The sequence below is a fragment of the Antedon mediterranea genome, chromosome 10 (genome assembly GCF_964355755.1).
Source record: "Antedon mediterranea chromosome 10, ecAntMedi1.1, whole genome shotgun sequence".
NCBI classification, from domain to species: Eukaryota; Metazoa; Echinodermata; class Crinoidea; order Comatulida; family Antedonidae; genus Antedon; species Antedon mediterranea.
The window spans coordinates 19,298,442-19,319,657 of NC_092679.1; the positions used below are offsets into that span (position 1 = coordinate 19,298,442).

The window sequence follows — 21,216 nt, forward strand, 5'->3', positions numbered from 1 at the left end:
ATCCTGAGCGGAAAACCGCCTGTCCTCTCCGCATTGTGTGTAAATGGTCATGTAAAACATAGATTCTATATTTTTATTGCCGTTACCGCTCGTCTGTGTAAATTGACCTTTATTATGGAAAACTACTATTTTGTGATTATGAACAGTATTTTGCAAATGGTACCCTCATCTTGAAGGACAAATATGACGCTATCTCAGCTTGGTTCCTACTAGGACGCAACGCAATGAGATAAGCCGCAACTCAAGCAAATTGACCAATTAAATCAATGGATTATTCAAACTATTGCTTTTGATTGGTCAATTCGCTTACGTTCTTGCAATACGTCATATGTGAACCAAGCTAATAGTAATGTAATTTTATAATCCTTGTCTCTGATAGCTTAGCCCTTTTACTCACATAAGGTATAAAACTTACATTTTAAAACCGTAGTACTAGTAGTACTGTACTATTACATACTGTACTGTACTATACTAAGTATTCATATGCTAAAACGACTGTAGTGTTAAACAATTGGAAGGAAAAACACCTGTAAATGATTTTCAAACTTACAACTCTTGTTCGCATTCCAACATCAAATCAATCAATAACACTCAGTATAATAAATGTTTATTTTCCAGTTATGTAATAATGGAAGAATGTTTATTTACTAATATTACAATGGAGGAATGTTTATTTTATGCAACAATTTCCTGAATGCTTTATCATATTGCATATCATAATGCAAATTGTGTATCAAAATAAATGTATGAAATCATCTAAAAATTATACTTTAACCTCACCAATGACCTTTTATAAGCAGTACCTTAACATCCCAAGAGGCTCTAACATTATGAGTGGAGTCATTAAAGGCAACGAGACCTATCAGGACTTGCACAGCATACTAAACTGTATGAAGATATTAAACCGTTAAGAATAGTAGATTTAAAATGGACTTGAAAATATACTGTAGCATCATGAAGAATAATCATCATAAAGTTGTCGTAATAGTTTCATGAAAATAATTAATAATCAAAATGAAATAATATTGGAGATAAGATTGAAGATATTAAACGGTTACAAATATAAGATTTAAATAAAATGGACATTTAAATGTAGCATCATGAAGAATATTCAACATAAAGTTGTCTTTAAATTCATATAAAGGTTCAAAAATCGAATACGGTAACATGAAAGAAATATTAGCAAATGCAAAAATTACACTGTTACAGTAGTAGTACTTTTTCTAGTATTCTCCGACATTCTGAATTTATTGTAATGTTTAGTTACTATATAAACAAATCTTTTAAAATCAATAATTTATAAAACTTTGTTTAGTTATTGATATAATAAATTAAACTAGAAAACTAGAAAATCTTAATCTTGAAAATGATAGATTAAAACGAGGAAGGATTTCAATTTGGGTCATCACCGTTTGTTTGTGTAATCAAAATACAGAAACAAGACGTGAAGTAATTCAACAGCCATCTGTTCTGTTAACTTTCCACCTCTATCGGCTAAAGCTCTGTCTACACATCAAACTAGTTTGAGTGTGATATGCCCAAATATGGTAGCAATATGTCCAAATATGGTAGTGATATGACATCATCATGTCCATATATGGGTACAGTACATCACATTTTATTTTTCACATAAAGTTCGATAGTGTACTGTATAGACAGAGCTTAACATCCAAAATTCTCAGCCATAATCCATTTCATATTTCATTAAAATTAAATTCCTATAGTATTAAGAATTTTAAATAGAATATTTATTAAGTTTGAACAATCAATACATTCATAATGCAACATTGATAATAAAGTTTTGTTATTAAAATTTCAGAAGCATTTGTGGACTCGCGGCAGTTTTGTTGTCTGTAATCCATGGCTCCTTTGGGAGATATGTTAATGGTAATTGTACTAATTTATCATTATAATGACTGGTTATCCAATGTATCATTTAAAGCCTGGTTTATACAACAAATCCACAATCTTGTCAATCTACAAAATTCTTTTCCAAAGATGATATCAATAACCAAGTATAATCCCATGGGACTAAGTCTGTAAAAATGTATCTATGAAATTTGGAGGACAAATAGGAGGTGGGAATCAAATCTAGTCATATTGCAATAAACAATTATTATGTCAGAGTTGAGGACAGGGTTCATGGAATGTACCATTATCTGGTAGGGGTTTTTAATATTGTAGCTCTTTTTTTAGAGAGAATAGGCCAATGTAAGTTTATCCATGTATAAAGCTAGGCACAAAATAGACTAAAGTATTTTAAAATGCTGTTCAGGCCATGTGAAATTACTTCATACATTTTCTTTAAAATATCAAATCTTTTTGATGGCCTTACATTACACATTGCTTTATATTTATCTTAATGGGAATAATATTCAAATCTTAGTTTAAGAATGGTAATTGAGAAATTGTGTATTGTCTTCTACTTGTACTTAATAGGCTATTAGTATTACGAAACAGGTAAATTGTCCAAGAGACGATAATAACATCTTCTTTCATACTAAATGAAGTCTAGATATATATTTGTCTACTGTGGAGTTTGGTTACAACTTTTAATGTTTAAGCATTGCTATTCTTAATTGTAAAAAGCACTTTATTCCATTGATTATCTTCACCCAGGAGAAAAATGGGTACTGAATGTACATACCAATGCTGCTCTAATTAATTTTCCAACATTAGAATGACAAATTGTGTGTTTTGTAGCATTTGATTGAATTAATTTCTGATTATTAATATTAATTATTATATAATAAATTAATTAAATATTGTAAGTGAGTATGGTTGGTATAATTAATAATATTAGCTGAAAACGGTTCTTTTTCTGAAAGAATGTTATGAAAGAAACTGTGTAAAAATTCACCAATGTGTAGCATAAAGAAATGCTACACATAATATAATAATATAAATATAATAATGCAATATTTATATAGCGCTATTTCGTAACAAAGATCAGAGTGTTTCTAGTGTTTGTTGATTTAATTAAAATTATCTAGACTCTGAGCAGGAAATAGGCTAACCAAAGACAACCCATTAATGACAACAACAAAAACACCACCCCACTGTTCCCCCCGCTATTTAAGGTGCAATAGCCATAGTAGTGTTTGTTGTCTATGCCTATGTTTTAAAATATGCAGTTTACAAAACCACCACTGAGCACAAATTCCAATGCAATTTGTGTAATCTCAGGTCTTTAATTTTATAATACCATAAAACATACACTAAATGGCCACAATCTTTTATACCTTAAATCTAAGCAATTTATATCAATTTTCCACACTGGTTCCCATCAATAAAAGAAACATTGTATTTCTGTGGATAACCCTGACTCTGTACAAAATTAGTTTATTTTATTATGCATCAATTCCCTTTACAAATATATAAAAATAATAGTTACTTTAAGGAACCACCTGCCTGCCAATATTACTACTTTTTTCTGACACTGTACAATACAACTGTACTTTTGTATTCTGATTCACACTAGTTCAAAATGGTTTTTTTGCATGACCATCTATCTATTTTAACTGTGGTTTAAATGGGGCAAAGATCCCGCTTGTAGTTTCGGGCTTATATGGTGATTCCCCCTGAGAAAAAAAGTATAAAAAATAAATAGTATAGCAAATTATTTAAATAAATATCTCCACATTTTACAGAATTTTTATTATAATATCCTCTTTTGTTTAATATTTAAATTGATAAATTTATGTACACTCATTGCTGAGTATTTCACAAAAACATTTAATCTAATTTGATAGTGTGGACAGAGACTTTATAATCAAATGGGACAACCAGCTACTGATGCATTTACTGATTAATGCTAATACTTCAAACACCTTTTACAATAATTGATCATCATATAATTATTGTAACAAAAATGGCAATGATCAGGCTCTAATCGGCTAGTATTAGATGCGTTGATGCGTTTAATTTTAAACATATGGTGGTGATATGGTGGTGATTTGATGGTGATGGTGATGGTGATGATTTGATGGTGGTGGTGATTTGATGGTGGTGGTGATTTGATTGGTGGAGGAGGTGATGGTGGATTGATAGTGGTGGAGGTGCAATTTTAAAGCACTTAACAGAAACTTATCCCATTCTGCCTTTAGATCAGATCCCTCACATTTGATTTGTATAACAATTATATAACAAACTTGAGGGTAGGATTATCTACTCAATGGTAGATTTTACCCGAGTCAGTGGTACAGTACGTACCTTTCAAACCAAAAGCAATTTATTTATTTGCTAAACATTAAGGTTTATCGCAAATCAAGTGATTTGCGAGAAACGTCATTGCACAAAGCATGATTGGAAGGCCCGGTATATAAAGTATATACATTTTTTATTATACAGTGGAGCTATTTCTCCAAAACTCTTCCCATCATGCATCGCTCACGCTATTTGCGATAAACCTTATTTGGCAATACTATACAGTAGCTCAATGTGGTTTCAGTCAAAATGATGTATCACTTAGATAATAAAATAATTTTTGGGAGTGCTGTTACTCTTATTTTTTACTAATGGAATACAAAATAATGTTCTACGTCTTTTTCTTTCATTGTCATCACATATTAAAGCCAATCATCAATCAATAATTTCAAACTGAAATATGAATTTTTTATAACTAGAAAATGATTATGCATCTGTTTTAAACTAAGTATTCATTGCTTCACTTACAATACCTTATGTCTAGCCATATGGCCATCCTGAGGAAAAGTAACCTGCTTCACTTACAATACCTTATGTCTAGCCATATGGCCATCCTGAGGAAAAGTAACCTGAGACATCAAATTAATAAATTAAAGGCATTGAGTCATATTAAATAAAATATTTAATAAAATTTACGTGGTATGTGAAGACAAAAATAACAATGCAATTTATAATTGTATTAATGAATAAAAATAGTATACAGTATTAATGTACAGTAGATAGGCTATGTGTAGTGTCTGTAGTAGTTAGGCCAGATTAAAATGTCGGCCTGTCTACATTCATGTAGAGTAGGCCTAGTAACAGTAGTACAGATGTTCCAACCCCGAATATTCAAAAAAAATTTTGCACTGTTCTGAATCCTGTTTTTTAGGTTATTTCTGTCTCTAAATACATATTATAGATAGAGGGCGTAAACACTTCAAATCCGCTAAAAAAAATGTAGACTGCCCGAAATTGTTAACTTGGGGGTTGGAACATCTGCAAGTACAGTAGTAGCAAAGGGATTTTCTTTAGCGGCAGAAGCCGAACAGACTTGGTAAATATTTTTCCTTGGTGGCAGACCATGAATTTGACCGTTCCATACCTGGCAGCAAAAATGAACGACGGATGTAGAAAATGTAGTAAAATGAACTGCAGGCTATACAAATTAGAAAAAGCAATCCAACCAACATAAAAAATAATGGAATTTCTATAATAAATAAGCTAAGCTAAAGATATATGGTAAAATTTGCCATTTTGCCAACAGCCAGTTTGGACGAGCAGGTTACCGCGCAGGAGAAAAGGCAATCAGCCGCCTTCTTTCTCGCCTGCCTCTCTCAGCTCTCCTCCTACTCCACGTCGTACTACTACTACTAGCTAGCCAGCTTCGACTGCATGTGTCTTCGTTCGTCGTCAAGAAGTACCAAACAGTTTGGCGTAAAAGCTAATAAAAATTTTTATATGATAAACAAAGGGCAGTTAATGATTAACTAACCTCTAACTATGTGAAATGGTACAAATAATCCAAAATAAGTTCATTTCGGGAAAGTAAACAACCTCTATCATCCATCCATGTCATGAGCAGTCAGCTTGCAGACAGGTTGTTGAGAAAAAATGTAGACCGTCTTTTTAACAATCTCAACTTTGACCCAAATGGCAATGTTGACACGCTTCAGTTGTTATTGGATTTTTTTTTATTTAATCGTCGCGTAATTAAACAAAAATATAACAATTACAAACATATGGAATTCATTTCAACACCCGCAAATATACGTGGAAATAGATATTTTGTAATATAATTTTTTTTAAAGGTATTTTAATAACATTGAGCGCCAATGATACGTGTAATTATTTTTATAGTACAATTGTTTACAAATGGAACGAAGTTGATTTATGTTCTCTGAAAAAAAGATCATGAATGAATTAATGAATTTGCGGAATGTGATTAAAATTATAATTTTATTGCATGCGGTCATCCTCCCAAATGTAACTGAATGGCGACGCAAATTTATCACACATTCCGCCGATAATTATGATTTTTTATAGTTTTACAGTTTTGTGTTACTCCTTCCAACTGCTAAATTTGAGTGCCTATGTTGAGATAGAAACATTGCATAATTCAATTAAATTTGTTTTAAATATAAAACTAAAAATTAAAATAATATAATATATACAATGAACTCAAGAAAAAGAAAATAAGTAGCAACAATTGTATTGTACACTTACTCTTAGAATAATAATATTGATAAAAATATATAAATTTAAAATTTAAATAAGTATACAATTGATTCGTAAAATTCATATGACAAAATCAACTTTTTTAGGATAATCATCACTAGGCCTAAATCAACCTAAATCATGTTATAATTATAACTTGAGTAACTTTTTTTTGTTTATACGAAAATCTAAAAAAAAATATAAATTTTCTATGAAGTTTCAATACATAGAACCTTATTAATATTATTTCGTATCCTTTTTAGGAACGTTTATAGTGTTCATCCAATGAAAACTAGTTATTACAGGGATTTCCACCTCTTGAGTGATCCAATCGAAATACAGCGATACGTAAACAAAATTGACTCATTCGCCATGAAAGTATCGTAAAATCACATAAAAATGTCGTGTGTTTTGAATAAGTTAGGACAATTTCAAGACATTTTGGCAGTAAGTTCCTTCTTACTGAACTCTCCATCAAACTTGGAAGCGCAATCGGAACAAAAAACGTCTAATGAAAATGGTAAGTTTTGCAGTCCAAAATTTCACCCAGCTAGGCCGACGATATGTTATCCGTGTATACGTAGGTGTGGCAAAAGACAGGCTGATTCGGGCTTTTAAAGCATGCCACACTCCAGTTAAGTTTGTCTCAAATAGGGCTAGAAAATATTGTTGGTTTCTGGAACTTTTATAATAGAATTATAGATATAATTGTATTGAAGTTAACAATAATGTCGGATGATATTTCAGACCAGCCTACACTGGGTTTATTTTGCTGGTAAATATAATAAATAAATTATTTTTTTGAAACTATATTTATGAGTAGGACAGGTATGATCTTTTGTGATCTAGGCCTACAGTAGTCTTAGTTATTGATAATAATATTTTATTTACAGAAGGCTGGGATGAAGACTGGTCGTGGCCTGATGATGCCAATGAAGCTAAACAGCAGGTACTATTTAAAAAAAAACAATTTCCGAATCTTTATTTTCAAACAAATATAATTTCATCAATCAGTGATTGTTAATTTTTCTTATAAATTAAACACACACAGTTTAATTTATTTAATAAATATTCTAAGCACACAGCAATCCACATTTCTAGTACATTGCACCATGTCATATGTATAGTAATTTCTATAATAATACAATAGTATTTTATTGATTACATTTATTTGTTTTAAGGAGGAGAGAGGTAGCAACAAAGATGAGAGTGTAACTAAGGATGCTTGGTTACCTGACTGCAGTGTAAGCCTTTCGCCAGCTAATGATTTGTTGGTTTTAGCATATGACGAGAGAGTCGTCTTTCTTCAACGTAAGTTGACATACTGTATTAGTTCACTACAGTATCTGTCTCCAAAGGTAGATAAATACAGTAATATATTCTTTGATTATTATTAATAATTGAATATTGTAAATACACAACATTATATAAGTGCCTTTATAAAGAAAGATAAAGACTCTTTGTACCTATAAATCTGTCACACTCTGAAAAAAAAGATGAGAAAAACAAAGTTAGAAATATTGAGTCATAATGACTTTCCTCGCTTTTTTATTTTTGGAGTTTGTTTCATATTATGATTTATCAAACTTATTAGTATACCCTCTGGTTTCTGTACAGAAAAATTAACAAAATATAAACAGATACCGTAGCTGAATTTGGAGAACATATAATTTATATATTTTACATTTTTTTCTGTAGAAAAATGGGACCCAGACGAAACTGAAGGGGCAGGTTGCAGGTACCATATCATATACAAAGGAATGCTAAACCAGGAGGAAGGGTAAGCTGTGTATTTATTTCAGCATCTTTCACAAATGTAAAATAATAGCAAATCACATGTTTTGTTTGGGTAGGTGTCGGCCATAAGAAAATCCAGATTTTCCATATCATTTACAGGGAATGTATAACAAAAGTGCTATGCGTGCCGTTGGCATCTCAACAACGCAGTTCCCAAGGAAGACCAGACTGGACGTGTGTCATAGTTGGATTTACATCAGGATATGTTAGAATGTACACTGAGAATGGCGCCCTCTTGTTGTCACAGTTGCTCCACGAGGATCCAGTCTTAAACCTAAAGTGTAGAACACATGATGTTCCGCGCTATCCCGGAATTGCGGAACAAACGGAAGAGCTTTCCATTCTTTTTCCAACATCTTTAGTACTTGTCGATGGATTTAGCTTGTTTCAGTCTCTCCGAGCTTGCCGTAACCAATTAGCAAGAGGTAATAATATTATATATAAATGTTTGTTTATTTATTTATTAAAAATGACACATAAAAATAATTTTATACTACTGTATGAAAACGATGACAAAAATATTTTGTTTAAATAATTTATTCTTAATAATATGGATTATAAGTTTCAGTGGCTACTGTACTTTAAAATATTAATGCTTTCTACAGCACATGCAAGTGGGACCGATGCCATTCAGCCTCCACCATTAGCATACAAGAAATGGGGGTTACTAAACCAGGATACAACTGAAGATCAAGTTAGTTGTGGTAAGTTTTATAATAAAATAATAATAAAACCTCTATTAAGGGGACACCCTCGAGACCCAACAAATTGTCTCTTTAGTAGGGCTGTCCCTGAATAGAAGTTGCCTCTCGTTTGTTTTAAGGGAAAGTGTTCCCTTAATAGGGGTGACCTCAAGGAGAGGTTCTACTATATGAGGACTTTCAAGCTCAACACCAGTGCCATACATTTGCAGCAAATAATATATAGTGTTCGTTTCTTGGGAGTGTCCCATGAATAGGGGTGTCACAAAGGAGGTGTACTAACTGTATTTTCTTTTATAGGTGTGATAACCCCATGTGCATTTGATCAGTTACACACAGCATCCATTCTTGGTGGATACTCTGCAGCCATTAAGTCCCATGCACCAGTTTGTTCAAGGTACCTGTCTGTCGGAACAAGCCCATTTGTTGGGGTGTTTGATGCCATTGAGGTGAGGGAACATATTCTATTTTATCATTCCAATTTTATACTCAGTGTTCAAAGATTCAGAAGATTCAAATTTTATTCTCATCCATTTCTGAAAATTCCATTGCTTGCATTAAAAATTAGAAAATAACTACGGTATTGAAACTACATTACTATAAACATATTTGATATATATAAAAACAATAAAAAGCATTAACTATTTACAGTATATTTCACTTATAACTTTCATTATTTGTAATATTTGTTAAAAATTGTAATGTATTTTCTAATTAATCATTGGTCCCATCCTCATCATCTTTCCCATTATCATTATCATCAACATCATTCAATAACCATTGATATCAAGCCACTTTTTCCTCATTATCGTCATCTGGTGACACATCCAGACTCATATTTAACACAATAACTGTAATTTTATTTTTAGGGTAGCACTCAGCCCCTTATGTCAGATGTAGCTTTTGCAGTAGCAAGCAAACTCAAATCTGCCCTCATTTCAGCTGCCAGGTAAGTATATAGGTTGTAAGTTTGTCAATTGGAACACAAACCTGAGACAGTTATTACATACGTGTGTGTTATTGTGTGACATGAATATATTTATGTGTAAGTCTTTCTTTTTTTTTTTCTAGTGGATGGTGGTTTCGCGGTAAGCAACCAGCAGAAGATTTGTCAGCTGGAAAACCAAAAGTAGAACCAGCCACGTCATTACCGATCCGGTAAACATTCTTTATAATCATTAGTTTATTTAATTTATTTTATTTTTGATTCAAATTTGTTTGTGCATTATTTTATTTTTATTGTTACATGTTTATGTCTCATCATTTTGTGTTTTTGTGAGGGTTCCTAATGATCAGCTTCGGTTGGATGGACCACCCTCGTAAAAATTTAATTTCTTAAATAGAAGGCTATTTGAGTAAAAATCTGTTATAGTAAAAATTAAAAAGATAACATTTATATATAGCAATCATTCCATTTTCATTTCATATCTTTTTACTTTTACTGTTCTTCTCATATCTCTTTATCAATTATATCATTTTGCAGATTTAGTATTCCTGACTTACGACGCAATGGTGACAGTATACATTTAGCTCCAACCAATAGATTAGCTGTTACAACTGATAGCTTTGGGCGTGTCATGTTGGTTGATGTCACTAGAGGAATTGTTGTTAGAATCTGGAAAGGTAAGAGCGCTATACTTTATATTCATGAGAATATTCAAAGAGACATTCTCAATCCTACTTCAGTTTTTACATGATGTACTGTAAATCTAACTAGGCTGGTAATTTGCAACTTATTACAATTTTCTTCCACAAATGGAACATGAAGTTTTAGATAAAATATTATTTATTTTATAAATATTCTAGGTTATCGTGATGCCCAGTGCGGGTGGGTACAAGTTAAAGAAGACTTCCATAAAGAGAAGTCGGACCAGAACAAAGGTTTAAAGAAAAAGAATGCTACATTTCCTAGGCTTGCGTTGTTCTTGGTAATCTATGCACCACGGCGTGGGATCCTAGAAGTCTGGAACATCCAGCAGGGGCCTAGAGTGGCTGCTTTTAATGTGCCTAAATCTTGCAGGTTAGTCTTCAAACTTTTTGAAGAATTAAAACCTTAAATTTTAAGTAGTAACAAATATGAATAAAATGTGCATTATTATAAAATACTGTATTTCTCATAAATACACATACTGTATATTAATTTCTTACTTTTTCTGTCAAATTTATTTTAGACTCCTTGCTCCAGGCTATGGTATTCTTGGGCTTAACCATTTAACAGTACAGGATTCCAGGAGGCAATATAAGCAACTTCAGTGTGTCTTGATGGAGCCTAGTGGTTTATTAAAAACAGTCTATGTCCCATTTCACTTAGCCCTTAGCGATAAGAACAGCAAGAAAGCTAGAGATATGCATCTTGTAAAGAAGCTATCCAGTTTACTGCATAACAGAAATAATCTTAAAGGTACGGTGATTAAAACATAAACATTGATAATATAAGGAGCTTTCGATTTGTTACGACTGACGACCTAACTACCGTAGGTCAAGTCAATCGATGTGTTGTCGGTCATCATCTGGACCTAGAAACCATAAAAACTATGTTGAGGTGTGGAGCGAGAAAACATGTCCCAATATCCCTAACATGGCGTAGTTTGGTCGTCAGTTGTCAGTCCTAGCAAATCAAAAGCTTTCTAATAATCTGTGAAAGAACCATATATTTGTGGTCTAATGGTATGATACTTGCCCTTCAAGAAACCCTTTTCATACAATTCCAACAATCGTTGATAACATGCTCCAATAAGCACTATTTGTAGAATGTAGTTTGTTTATATTGATATTTAGTACCTCATAGTAAATCATTGTTTCTTTCGATATTTTAATCATTTAGAACCTTTAGAGCAAGCTATAACACCAGTGCTATTGGATATTAAGATAGCATCTTACAAACAACAGGTATGCAAATGCATTTTGTACAATCAAGTCAACCTCTCCCTTTAAAGCTCTGTCTACACTATCAAACTAGTTTGACACAAAAGTGCGATGTGCCCAATAGTGTAGACAGAGCTTAAGATTATATACCGTAATAAATAAATAAACATTTGATGTTTCCATTCAGATTTGAAACTTTATTAAGTATACATGCATACTAATTCTATTAGTAATTTTCTTCCTAATTTTTGTAGGGATTAAATAAAATCTTAGCCACAAAAAATGTGCCATCAATGGTACAACTGTACGCAATGGAATCTCTGGTTGCACAATTACGATCACAGGAGCCAAACTCGCTGGACTATGAGAGCCAGTGCCTGCTGCAGTTCTGCCTAGCTCAGAAATGTCTACTAAAGTCTTACAATGGTATCTTGAAAATTAATAGTAGTGAAATGGCAGGAAAAATGGAGGAAGACATTAATATAGAGGTACAGTATGGTTTCTATAACTTCTCAATCATAATACAGTATGCAAATTTGGAAATTATAAATGCCAAAGATAGGACATTAGGTTAAGTTCTGAATTTAATTTCTCCATCCTCCACTGATACAATGTGTTTTTCTAGATAATGCTGTTTTGGATGGAATCTCTGTCTTCACTATCAATGTTTATGTGACAAACAAATGTGATGTGCCCGTACTGTATATGGACATGTTGATTTCATTCACTACTACCATTTTGCTCATCACACTTTTTTTTTGTTAAACAAGTTTGATAGTGACAGAGCTTTAGTAACAATGTGATTGTATTCAGTATGCTCATCTCACACATAGGGGCAGCCATTTTTTTAAAAACCATATTTAATGAGGGTGATCCATCCAGCTATTGCTGATCATTAGGGACATATACTGTACACAAGATGCTCTACATAAACAAAGTCTTATTACAAGTCTTTGGGAGTGGAGTAATTTGGTCCTTAGAAAAAATCCTGACATGTGACGGGACTTGAACCCAGGACCCTTGGAGTGGTAGCCAAGCATCATAACCACCAAGCCACAACGCCATATTGAATGCAAGACTTTGGTTATCTTTATGTTCTGTAACTAAGAATGAACACACTGTAATAATGAACTGCTACAGAGTGTTGATTTCTAGCAAACAGCAAAGACTTATTAAGAAATACTGTGGACATAACATTGGCTATTAGCTAGTTTTCTGAAGTTTATCTTCCACCCCTCTTTCTACAGACCCTTTCAGATACATTGACAATGGATGAAGAAGAGATCAAACAATTTCAAGAACAAATCACACACTACCTTAAAGCCTGCTACACCACTAAAGTGCATTTTACAGACACTGAAGCCTTTATGGACACGTCACAGTTCTTGCAGTGCTTTGAGGTCAAAGTTGAACATAGTTTAGAGAGCCAGGAAGAGAAAGATGTTGACACGATGGTAGATAACCAGCCTCAGGCTGTCATTAAGATCAAAGAGAACCTTTCTGAAGATCTGCAATCAGAATTAGGTAAGATGGTGGATACCATTAATACTCCTGGGTCCAAAAGAAGCATACGCCAAGCATCTCAACTACCTCTCCTTTATTTATTTTTTTCAAGAACAAGTTTTATGAGATAACCATTTATTCAATGGGCAATTGTTGAAATTGCTTTTCTCTTTTTGTTTCTAGGTGTATTTTTATTCAAAGCTTGTTTAACTGGGCAAAGTGATGTACAAGATTTGTTTCCAATCATTGAGCAGCTTAGTGTTCCTATTAAAGACTTCTTGGTGAGTTTATATATGAACCACAACTATGTCATTCATTCATTTAGTTTCTGGTCCATAGTAAAATTACGTATAAACTAACTAAAAAATGACTAATTACATCTCAGGATGGTATTCCACCTGGAGAGCATCTTCGACTTATAAGACATTTTTGCTATAATCTACATTGTAATCTTCCTTAAGCTCTATCTACACTATCAAACTAGATTGAAAAAAAAAGTGTGGTGTTCCCAAATAAGGTATTAATATGCCCAAATATGGTAGTAATATGACATCATCATGTCTATATATGGGCACATTTTTTTGTCACAAAAAGTTTGATAGTGTAGACAGAGCTTAAGAATTTTAACTGTAGCACTTTCTTATTGCAGCATTATTTAAATTTAGCTGTAGCAATCTCTCTTATTACTGCAGTATTTATTATATGATACTCATAATAATAACATATTGTGCATGATAATTACTGTAGGTAACCTCAAAATGATCTAATCTATTTATGTTTATCTTCAAAAAATAAACATTTAGTGACATCTTTAATAAATAAAAGGATTATTTTTTTAATGATGATAATATTTTTATTCAATTTTAATCGATTTCATAAAAGGACTGGATGAAGGCAAGTTTGTGCATCAAATTTTAATTGCTTTTTTTTCTTCAAGGCCTTTTTATGCTACTTCCATTTTTTAAAATTTATAATTTACATACTTTGTGATCAAATAGTATTTTATCAATTTCTTAAATATAAACTATAATTCTTATAATGAACCCTTGATTAAATTTTATTTTTATATCTCTGGTTGTGGGTTTTTTAAAAGATAGACTACCTCATTTCAACTTATTGCAACATATCTTTCCATTTGTAGCTTTTAATGTATCAACAACCTGTGTTACAAAATAAATTAAATTCTACCTTTGCAGCATACCTGTGCATAAATGTCACTCAATGTTTAAGTGTTGCCAACCTACGCAGGGCTATGATTAATGCATTTAATGCGGGAGAACAATTCCACTCATTTCAGCATTACATTAACAGCGTATGTAGGCCTATGTTGCATAAAGTATGTATGTAGCAAAGGTCAAAGTTTTTTTCAAAATTGACCTACATTGAACATGTTCAACTAGGTATGAAGCTCTGTGTACACTCTAAACTTGTTTGACAAAAAAAAAGATGTGCCCAAATATGGTAGTGATATGCTTAAATATAGTAGTCGTATGACATCATTATGTCCATATATGGGCATATCACATAAAGTTTGATAGTGTAGACAGAGCTTAAGTGGAGAACACAAACTTATGGTGACCAGGTCTCTGCTTTTTTCTGTTTCTGCTAACTCAGTTAGTGGGTTCCCTTGGTCCTGTCTGTGCATTTGGACAATGAAAGAAATTAGCACAACATTTGTAGTGGTATAAACCATGCTTATTGGCAGCTTGAAATTATATAATGGGTTTAGAAGACATTTTGCACAATAATTATCAATTGACAGGCATACATAGCATATCAAACAATCACAGACCAATCTTAACGTTTTTTTTGTTTGGAAAACCGTAACTTCCCCCAACCCATGCCAAAGTTAGGACCCTCTAAAATAATTTATTGTAAAGTAAACTCTTCTTCACAAACCACTTATTGCTAATTTCTCTTTTAAACTATTGTAATAATTTTAATAAATAATATTAAATAATAGAATAATATATATTATTATGTAGGTCAATACATTATCATATAATTGCCAACTCATATTTACAGTATATGACTTCTCTATTACTTTTGTAAACAGGTTCTTTTGGTTAAGACATGGCTTGAACAGGAAGAGACCGTTCTTAAGAACCTGACATCATCCTGCCATCTTTACCAGTTCTTAACACTCTTTAGCGATGCCTCTAAAACATCTCGGAAGGATGACTTTAGTTCTTACATACAGCTGCAGGAAATCATCATGACCTCCAAACAAGTTGCAGCTGCTTTGGTCATGTCTGTTGTTATTAAGTCGGTACTTGGCATGTCGTCGCCGGAGGACTCTTCCACTCAGGTACAGGTCAAGCATATTTTTAAATTGTTTATACAGTACAATCAGGGAGATGTAAAAACATAACTTCATCTCCCTGTTGATTCTAGGCTAGTTCCCTACTCCCTGGCTGGTAGTTCTAGGTTAGTTCCTTACTCCCTGGTGGTTCTAGGCTAGTTGCCTACTCCCTGGTGGTTCTAGGCTAGTTGCTTACTCCCTAGTGGTTCTAGGCTAGTTGCCTACTCCCTGGTGGTTCTAGGCTAGTTGCCTACTCCCTGGTGGTTCTAACTAATATCAAATACTCAATTTATATAGGAGATGGAAACAAGTGCTGCAGAGAGCTCTGTTGAGCCAGAATCCACAAACAATGCTGAATCAGCTGTTGAGATCACCCAAGAGTTGGACCATACCTGGGTTAATATACTAGGAACATCAGAATCATGGCAGACAGTAGTCAACCAATTACATGATGTTACATCGCTATGCAGTTTGCTCTACACAAAACCACATCAGGTATGGTAAATCATAAAACCAGACACTTGTGGGGCAAGTGGTTCTGATACTGCAAATTTGGTAACATTCCAATAAACTAATTCATTATGAAACACATCCTTAATATGGTTTTTGTGCTTAAAGATGGCTAACTTTCTTTTTAGGAGGTTACTGCCAACATTGGAAGGGGTGACATGGTTGGCTGGACAGCAAGCCAGGATTATTCTGTAGGAATACAAACTCCAGAATCTCCTATTACACTCAAGACGTTGCTAAAAGGTGGAAGAGGTAATTAAAGATTTTAGACTTATTTTGACCACCATCCACATTTATACTTAATTAATTATCTATAAAGAAATATTTTATATATTATTATTTGTGGAAAATCAATAAACAAACAAAAACAAAGTAAAAGATGTTCTGTTTTAATGAATGTTGCTATATTTTAGGCAAAGGAATATCCCTGAACCTCTATGCTTTACAATTATGTTTTCTTATACTTTTTAGATATTTTTGCCGAGTTGCTAGGCAAATGGGTGGTAAAACATGGTGTTTCACCTACGTATTTGTCCAATCACCACGCCTTTCAGAGATCATTCAGTACAGGCAGTGATGCAGAAACAGTTGCCATGGAGACAGATGCAAATGATGATAAAGATGCAAATGATGATAAAGATGATGGACAAAATTGTCTTCAGAGTATGTTGTATTAATAAGTACTGTATTGTGTCTCTAACCAAACTGCAGGCAATTATGTGATGACATGATAGAGTGAATACCCAAGTTTAATTAATTTGTATGATACCTTTATTTTCTAATAGAATTGTTGGCAGACATTTTGAAGCGGCTGCCCCATAGTTTAGAACATGATACCATTCAAGCTCACTGTTGTTGGGAATATATTGTACAGTGGAATAAAGCCCCAGAGGTAGGTAAATGTAGATGTGGGAAAATGAGAGACCAAAATGTGTAGGCCTAGTGTACTTTTACTGTACAATACAGTGGAATAATAATCCAGATAGGCATAATTATGGTAACATAAGGATGGGAAAGAAAGGAGAGAATTACTGTCACACTACAGTAAGTATGATCATAAGGAAGCATACTTATATAGAAATGAATATCATGAATATGATTATTTCTTAACCTATATTATTTAAATTTACTAGTTCAGTCTCTTTTACTTGTTGTTTTAAGGCAACAGATATGTTGGCGCAAGGATTAGAACACCTCAAGATGTTACAAAATGGAATTCTGAGACTAGGTAACCAATTTGTTAAAGCTCTGTCTACACTATCATTTTATCAAACTAGTTTGAAAAAAGTATGATGTGCCCAAATACGGTAGTGATATGGCCAAATATGGTAGTGATATGACATCATCATGTCAATATAATTATGGGCACATCATTTTTTTGTAACATAAAGTTTGATAGTGTTGTCACATTTTTAGTACACATCTTTTGAGACACCCCTATTCAAGGGACACTTCCCTGTGAAGCAGAGGTAATTTCTGTTCCAAACACCATTAATTGCAACCCCTATTCAGGAGACACCCATATTTAAAAAAGACACTTTTTGGGTCCCAAAAATTGTCCCTTAAAAGAGGCTTTATAGATATAACACTGTTCATGTGTTCATTAAAGACATTATTAATAGCTAAATATAGTTTTCATTATAACCAACACACATTCTATTTACAATTAGTTTGATAAAAAAAGTGTGATGTGCCCAAATACAGTAGTGATATACCCAAATATGGTAGTTATATGACATCATAATGTCCATATATGGGTACATCACATTTCTTTGTCAAGTTTGATAATGTAGATAGATCTTAATAGTTGTCACATGCATGTGAATGTTCTTTTTTTTTTATAGGTGTGGCGACGCTAATGTGGAGCACGTTCCTTGCTAAGAGAGTGTCGGCTGGCGCTTACTTAATGGATAAAGTTGGCAAGGCACCCAAAGATAGGCTTTGCAGGAAGGTATATCGTGTTTAGTTTCACTTTCTTCAGAAAAACATTTTAATAATTAAATTTAGGATATGTAAACACAATTTAAAGTTTAATATAGTCTCCTCCAACTTAAAAACAATTTTGTAAAATGTTATTGTTCAGTTATTTTTCATTCATTTAATATTTCACTTTGTGTTTTGCTACTTTACATAACACCTTGAACAAACTTACTTAAGTCATACCAACCCAAATGTCATCAAATTTAAGGATTTTTTAATTAAAGCATTCAAATTTAGTATGAGTTTATGTGGAAGTTAGTTCTCTTACAGTAGCTAGCTTCTTATAATAATAATAATTAAAATTTCAGCCGAGAATTTAAACCTATATACTTATTTGTCATTAAAATAAAATCATCTTTACAAAAAAAATGGCCGAAAAGTTTGTTCAATTGATACTGTACTCAAGCAAACATAACAAAGTAATTACATTTTTAATGTTGTTTTTATGTGCATATTTAGGAAATCGGACTAAGTGACAGCGCTTTTCAGAAGTTTATGGGGTCAGTTTGTGATCTGTTTGACATTATTCAGATGGTAAGTGCATTTCATAATTATATTATTATTTTTTAGCATAATTCTAATGTTTGACTCATGTGAAACTATCTTTTAATTAATTTTATGAGGAAAATTAAGTTTAAATACAATGAATACATATTTCTTAACAGTTTTGAACTACCTTATATATGTACAGTTCTATTCATAAAACACAGCATTGTGTACTGTATCTGTATTGCATGTATGAAATGCCATGCGTGCCAAAATTATGTCTGTATACTCTAAATTTGAAACAACCAATCATTTGTGCTGTATCTTGACCTAGGTCGAAGGAATCACCTAAACCACTAGTATTTCGAGTTGAGGATCTTTAACACAGCATTGTGTACTGTACCTGTGTTATGTGTATGAAATGCCATGTGTGCCAAAATTATGTCTTATTATTACAAAACCCCTGAATACTGTAATTTGAAACAAATAGTTTGTGTTGTTTCTTAACCTAGGTCGAAGGTGAATCACCTAAGCCACCAGTATTTCGAGTTGAGGATCTTTGGCAGGTGATTCAAGGCTCAACACCACTGATGGTCCTTGCAAGTTACCAACAGCCACCAAATCAACAACTCGTTATCGTTCACAAACAGCTGTGTACGGTAATGCAGGCAGTAATGACGTTTATGCTTAAATCCGTAAAGCCTCTGCAGTATTTTGATGGTACAACGAAAAGCATGTTTTTCAGAGAGCTAGGTGGCTCTGCGCCGACCCCTGAAAAGAATATTAGTCTTGCATTGATGGAGAAACGGCAAGAGGTAATGTGTTTCAGATAGACAGATATCAGTATCTATAGAAAATTGTAGATTTTCAATATAAATAGTATATGGCTTTTATTTCATAAATTCCGTTCAAAGAACTATTATTAATGAAAATTATTTAAAAACTATAACTGTAATTTCAATTATTATTTTATTATTTAAATTTTCTTTTAGTTTGTAAATAAACTTGTAATATCATCATTTACGAACACAACTCCAAATCATGAGGATGGCGCCAAAACACCGGAAGTGATTGCCGTCTCTCCATCAGTATCGTTCATGATTCGATTCCGAAAGTGTTCACCAGCAAGTGTGTGGCCAGCAGTTGCCCAACAACTAGCCCTTGTTTGGAATGTTGATGTTGATATGGTTAAGAGACATCATTCGTTGCAGCTGTACAGCTTGGGATATGACAAGCAGGCTGAGGAGGTATGTTGCGCTTTATACGTTAACCATCTCAAAGTGCAGTGGACCAGTAACACATCTCTTCTAAAGGGTTGTCGAGTTTCACACTAATACTCTTCCTAACGATACACTGGGTTATTTAAAGTGCACAGGAGACAGATGTGTACACTAGACCGCCAGTTTTAGGTCCTTATCTGAGAACAGTTGAACAAGATTTTGTGCCACTCGACTCTTAACGGTTCTTTTAAGTCAAGTACTGCCACCAAACGGTGCTCGTTTATCTTTTCACAATAAGGGCTGAGTACATTAGGGTACTGCCCTACTCTTCCAAAACATACACTGGTTTATTTAAAGAACACAGGAGACAGATGTGTACACTGTACTGGACCTCCGGTTTTAAGTCCTTATCCGAGAAGACTAGATTTTGTGCTGCTCAACTCAAAATTAAGTTCTTTCTTCTGTTCTTCATTCATTTATTCTTCATTTCTTCCTTCAATCATCCAGATTTTAAAATGTTCCTCGATTCATGTATACGGGTTGAATCTCTTTCTTTTTATTGACAGGTTTTAACAACAGTGAGTGAAAATACAGAAATAGCGATGCAACTGATGGAGGTCGTAGGTCAACGACTTCATTACATCGCCGTTGATCAAGCAAATGACGTTAGTGTAGAGAAACTGACATCAGTCCCTGCCAACCTCATGAGTTGGATTAAAACAAAGGTATGTTATTTCGACACATTACTGTAAAGCTCTACCAAACCAGTCTAATCTAAACAGAGGTAAATGTGTTATGTATGATTATTTTTTTTCTCTAGGATTCAAGTTTACTAAGGTGTCCAAATGTTCCTATAGTAGACACTGTTCAACTAATGGGGAAAGTGGTAGGACTGTTACCAGAACATCACAGTCTATACAACAAGGCTATCAGCTTAGTCGAGACATGTCATGCATTAGCTGAATAAATATTTGTTATGGTGATAAATTATATTAACTTAAATTTTTATCCAATAATTCTATATGATTTAATATTGGAAGTCGTTTGGTCAATCTTGGTTTCTCTACAGTGTTACTTGTATCACATATGATACCTGTATCATATGATGTGGAGAGGATCACGTGATCACAACTATTTATTATGATCTGTCGGAGATCAGAGGAGACTTCAGTAAGATCATGCAAATAAATTGAAGTCAAATAAAACTATAGATTTTCTTTTTCCAGACATTACAATAATAATAAAGAATAATTAAAAAAAAAAATGATTTACTCACTTTTTTATTTATCACTATTCACCAATACACAACTATAATTGAAGATTTTATGAATACAAACCAGACCGGCCTCTATTCAACAGCCCAATAGAAAGTTCTCCCGGAACCTAAGATTTGACCAACAGACAGATCTCTATGCAAGATTCCTCTAAGAATTTACCAGTAGACCGGTAT

At 33.1% G+C, this 21,216-nt stretch overlaps 2 protein-coding genes across 3 annotated transcripts in view; one reads left to right on the forward strand and one right to left on the reverse strand.

Moving 5' to 3' along the window:
* Nucleotides 1–5,768, reverse strand: part of LOC140061166 (uncharacterized) — a 57,073-nt gene extending 51,305 nt beyond the window's left edge. For both annotated transcript variants that reach the window (XM_072107646.1, XM_072107645.1), the window contains exon 1: nucleotides 5,681–5,768. The gene's annotated coding sequence lies outside the window, so the exon portion shown is untranslated. The remainder of the gene's footprint in view (nucleotides 1–5,680) is intronic.
* A 996-nt stretch (nucleotides 5,769–6,764) lies between these two features.
* LOC140060609 (rab3 GTPase-activating protein non-catalytic subunit-like) lies at nucleotides 6,765–21,196 on the forward strand. The gene is made up of 28 exons (XM_072106891.1): nucleotides 6,765–6,922; nucleotides 7,296–7,351; nucleotides 7,584–7,713; nucleotides 8,101–8,182; nucleotides 8,299–8,624; nucleotides 8,805–8,903; nucleotides 9,201–9,349; nucleotides 9,770–9,849; nucleotides 9,972–10,058; nucleotides 10,384–10,523; nucleotides 10,707–10,920; nucleotides 11,072–11,301; nucleotides 11,725–11,789; nucleotides 12,020–12,253; nucleotides 13,013–13,289; nucleotides 13,452–13,549; nucleotides 15,325–15,576; nucleotides 15,868–16,065; nucleotides 16,209–16,332; nucleotides 16,552–16,743; nucleotides 16,866–16,972; nucleotides 17,242–17,308; nucleotides 17,925–18,031; nucleotides 18,520–18,594; nucleotides 19,059–19,361; nucleotides 19,539–19,793; nucleotides 20,333–20,491; nucleotides 20,587–21,196. Exons 1-28 carry the CDS (start codon nucleotides 6,802–6,804, stop codon nucleotides 20,731–20,733), a joined length of 4,374 nt encoding a protein of 1,457 aa, XP_071962992.1. The 5' UTR covers nucleotides 6,765–6,801; the 3' UTR covers nucleotides 20,734–21,196.
* The last annotated feature ends 20 nt before the right edge of the window (nucleotides 21,197–21,216 follow it).